The sequence below is a fragment of the Penaeus monodon genome, chromosome 37, assembly GCF_015228065.2.
Source record: "Penaeus monodon isolate SGIC_2016 chromosome 37, NSTDA_Pmon_1, whole genome shotgun sequence".
NCBI lineage: Eukaryota > Metazoa > Arthropoda > Malacostraca > Decapoda > Penaeidae > Penaeus > Penaeus monodon.
In genome coordinates this window covers 34,569,129-34,573,751 of record NC_051422.1, presented here as the reverse complement: position 1 = coordinate 34,573,751, position 4,623 = coordinate 34,569,129, and the positions used below count along the sequence as shown (strand labels likewise).

At 39.0% G+C, this 4,623-nt stretch overlaps 1 protein-coding gene across 1 annotated transcript in view; it reads right to left on the bottom strand.

Moving 5' to 3' along the window:
- Positions 1 to 1,874: 1,874 nt before the first annotated feature.
- The window catches only part of LOC119596280 (protein FAM200A-like), a 6,071-nt gene continuing 3,322 nt past the window's right edge, over positions 1,875 to 4,623 (bottom strand). Inside the window, 1 exon segment of the mRNA XM_037945444.1 lies at positions 1,875 to 4,612. Coding sequence (XP_037801372.1) covers positions 3,309 to 4,612 — 1,304 coding nt within the window. The 3' untranslated portion in view covers positions 1,875 to 3,308.

The following is a 4,623-nucleotide window of genomic DNA, read 5'->3' as shown; positions in this document are numbered from 1 at the left end:
TCCGGTTGAGAGGACGTGTTCTCCGCTCCCTCCGACACCAACTACGTCTGTGCCCTTCCTCACCGCAGCCCCAACACAAGCCTTGGAAAGTCTCGGGCTCACCTTCCTCAATGCTACTTTCTCCACTTTAGCCTTCCGGCCCCGGAGGTCACGGCGGGGCTGAGCAGCTGGCCCTAGGCCACTCGTTGCCTTCAGGAAGGCCTCGAACTCCAAGGCCCTCGCCAGCGCCACCTGCAGGTCCTCAGGGTGTGCCTGCTTGACGTAGATTTGCAGCTGCTGGTCCTGCAAAGCGTCAACAAAGAAATCGCGGGCCAGGACCACGATCATCTCTTCCGCAGCCGCAGGGTACGACCTCCTTACCAGCGCCTCCATATCCTGCGCCAGTTGGAACAGTGTCTCGCCACGCTCACGAGTCCACTTCTTCATATATATATATATATATATATATATATATATATATATATATATATATATATATATATATATATATATATATATTGCTATACCAGTGGGTCTTTGTCTCTGTGCGAAACATGTGTTAACATGAAAAGGATGACCTGGCCATGTGTTAACATGAAGGGACCTGGGCAAACATGACGCAACTGGCTGTGAGTGGAGCGGAGGAACAAGCCAAGGGAGACAGAGTTAGGTGCTGCTCCGGTGAAGACCTGGTGTGTGCCCTTGTGACCTGATAAACTTTGTGTTGCCCTGTTATAAGCTGTATCTGCAGTGTGACATGCTGGTTTCCCCCTGTATTGTGCCTATAGAAAAGTGTACGGGTAAATAACTTGTGTAAATAAAGGAAAGACTGTCATCATGTGTTTATTTCGTGCCCTGCCTCGCCACGTGGCGTTTCCCCTCGTGGTGTTCTGGGGGAGGCTGTGGTGCTCGGTGCCTCTTGGAGCTGTTCAATGTTCACGACCCTGTGGATAGCACGCCGTCTGCCTAGCCTGCCTTGTGTTGGTGGCAGAGAGACGAGGCGGTCGGTGTAACAATATATATATATATATATATATATATATATATATATATATATATTTATATTATATTTATATTTATATTTATATTTACATATATACTCATACATATTCATATATTATATATGTATTTACATGTAGATGTACATATATATGTACGCAAACGCATAAACACACACACACACACACACACACACACCAGCATTATACATACATATATATATATATATATATATATATATATATATATATATATATATATATGTGTGTGTGTGTGTGTGTGTGTGTGTGTGTGTGTGTGTGTGTGTGTGTACTGTATCAATATATGCTTTGCAATCCATGGTTAGATCTACCTTGCACAGAAGTGTGAGTAAAACTTGGTTCATGGAATAATCTTGTTATCTAAGAAATCTAGATTTTTGAAAATTTTATTTATCAAACATACACACAATTTATATATATATATATATATATATATATATATATATATATATATATATATATATATATATATTTCTCCTTCTTGTTTTCATTTACTTTATTTGTTTATTTATTGATTATTATATTTTTTATCGTAGTGCGCATACAGGTGAAGTTTAAAAAGATAAAGCTCCGAACCATTTTCTGTGACGCGTCGGCTTATAGGAAAAGAGCAAACCAGAGGGTAGACTATTTCCAATTACATCTTTGGATAAGGTAGGGGGTCAGGGAGAAAGAAAAAGATTGGAGTGATACTGAATGATGATAATCATGATACTAGTGATAATGATTAATCATAATATCAAATATATTTACAAAATCATACTAATTATCATATTAATGATAAAAAAGATGATGATAATTATGATAATAATATTGATAACAATAACAGCTATCATAATGATAATGGTAATAAAAAATAGAGCCAGGTAACCGATAGACGAGTAAAAACTATAATGAAATCTGATGAACACGAGGTCTGAGCAGCAAAATGGCCATTAAGTTGCTGGCGAGAAAATCCCGCTGTGTGTGCGCATATCATGCAGCGCAAATAAAATAAATGGTAAAAGAATATGCAACTGGTAAAGACATCGTGGAGAAAAAGTAAGTGACATAAGTCGATTAATGGACTATAATTGGAAAAACATAAGAAGGACCTTCTTATAGGTTCCACTCGAGCCGCACATTCCTGAAATATTGGGAATCCCATGAGCAGGTGATTAAAAGGGAGGGAATTTGTCGAATTTACAAAATAATACAAAACGTTCAGTGAAGAGATGGCACGACCGCGAGGGAAATGCGGAAGAGAGAAATTCTTAGAGGAATCTTCAACTAGTCGTAGCAGATATAAAGGAAGAAATGCCAGCATAATTGTAGTAGTAAAATGAGAGATGAGTTCGTAGGTTAACATATACTAACTCTAAGCCAAATTGGTCTCTTGAGAATATTGCAAAAGGTACTACTTCCCGTAGTTCCATTAAGACCAAAAGCATTACTGGCGGTCACATCGAAAAGAAAAGAAAAAGACCCAATAAAGTGAATGTAAGTAAAATACGAGGGACAAATTCAGTAAACACTGAAAGTCGGGATTATGTGTTTCTCTTGTTAGTGAGAACGAAAATAAATGAGAATGAGCGGTACTTTGTTAAGGTGTTGTGTTTGTGTTAATTAGAGCATTCATGTGCCCAGGCTCATCGGTGTAATTAGCTCACTGCCGCTAGCCGATTAATAAGTCGGGGGCTTATCAGAAAGTTATTGTAAAATTATCCATTTATTGTGTAAAAACAAACACAAAACAGAGCAAAGTAAAACACAAAGCAAAGACATAAAAAAAACATAAAACACAGTTAAGACATAACGAAGTACATAAAATTAAAAATATAAAGCCACCTTCTCTCACGTCTGCTGCAACACAAACCACTTAGCTCTGTATTGCCGAGACCTCCGCTGCAAATCACAGCCACGGGTCCAGCAGCCAACAACCCTGAGACTCTGGGACAATGTAGCTGTCTAGAGCAGTGTTCTTCAAACTTTTTTCATCACGACCCAGTTTGATTTTCTGTGTTACCTTCACAACCCAGAATGTCCATTTTATCGTACCTTTCTCTTCATAAACTTGATATCAGTTATATTGCGCGCGCGCGCACACACACACACACACACACACACACACACACACACACACACACACACACACACACACACACACACACACACACACACATCTATATAAAACTGGCTATATTGAAAACATGTTAAGTTTACCTAAAAAGTTATAAAAAATACGAAATCGGAGTAAAGTTGAATACACTGCTGCATGAAAGCAAGGAAAAATAGTCTGCACTTACGTGTTTAGTGTGACTGGTGTGCCTGCTTGTCTTTCGTTATCTGATTCCAGTCTGGCTTGCAGGAGGATAACGCCACACGCATGTCGGCTGTAGGATTGAGTCGATTTCTTTCTTTGCTTTTTAGTTTTGTCAAGGTTGAGAACCCAGCTTCACACAAGTATGTAGTTGTAAAGGGGATCAAAAGTAAAATACTTTTCTTACTTAGATGTGGATATTCCTTGGAAACACTTATCCAGAATGATGACAGAGGTGATGACCGCATCCTGATTCTTAATGATGTATCACTTGTCAGATGAAGTTCATTTTCTTCATCAGGTGTAAGGTTTAGCCCTATAACAGCTTCTGGTTTTTCAAATGCAAAAGGGTCCTTCACCCAATGGTTGTCTCTTATATTCTTAAGGTTTTCTTCAGGAAAATACTGTTCAAAACTGCTTCACAAAGAATGGAGGTGCAGCTGTATATCACATTTCAATTTCTTCATGGTTTCTTCACTGGTGTTATTATGTTCTTCAATATGCTGCAAAAGTGTTGGGAACATATAGTAAAGAGGTTGATCAACAAGCCTTGCTTGCCAAAGCATTATTGACTTTTTAAATGCTTCTACTTTCTCACAGTGTCGGAATACATCAGTTTCTTTCCCTTGCAGTTTTAGATTAAGCTCATTTAGCTTTGAGAAAATGTCTGATAAATATGAAAGTTTTAGAATCCACTTATCATTGCAAAACAAGCTTGCCATACTGGATTTTTTCTCGAGAAGAAAAATATGAATTTCCATTCTTAGCTCATAAACCCTTGTTAGAATTCTCCCGCGGGAGAGCCATCGAACTTCCGTATGGTACAAAAGGTGTGAATGATCAGCTCCCATCTCCAGGCACAAGAGTTCAAACAACCGACTGTTAAGTGCACTTCCTTTGACTGTGTTGATAACTTTCACGTCATTCAAAACACCTCTGAGATTGTCTGGGATACCTTTGGCAGCCAGCGCTTCACAGTGGATGAAACAATGTCTCCAAATTACATTATTACCGGCTGCTTCTGATAATTTTGTCACAACACCGCTGTTTTTCCCAGTCGTATTTGCTGCTCCATCGGTTGTAATTCCTTTGCAATTGGCCCATTTCAGCTTGTATTTTCCAACTATGCAGTCATTCAGCACTCTGTATATCTCAGATCCTGATGAATGAGTAGGTAAGGTTAAGCAGCAAAGCATATCTTCCAAAAAGTCATCTTCCTGTACGTATCTGACGTACACCAGGAGCACTGCACAGTTAGATATATCAGTACTTTCGTCCAGCTGAATAGCAAATTCTCCAGCAGTC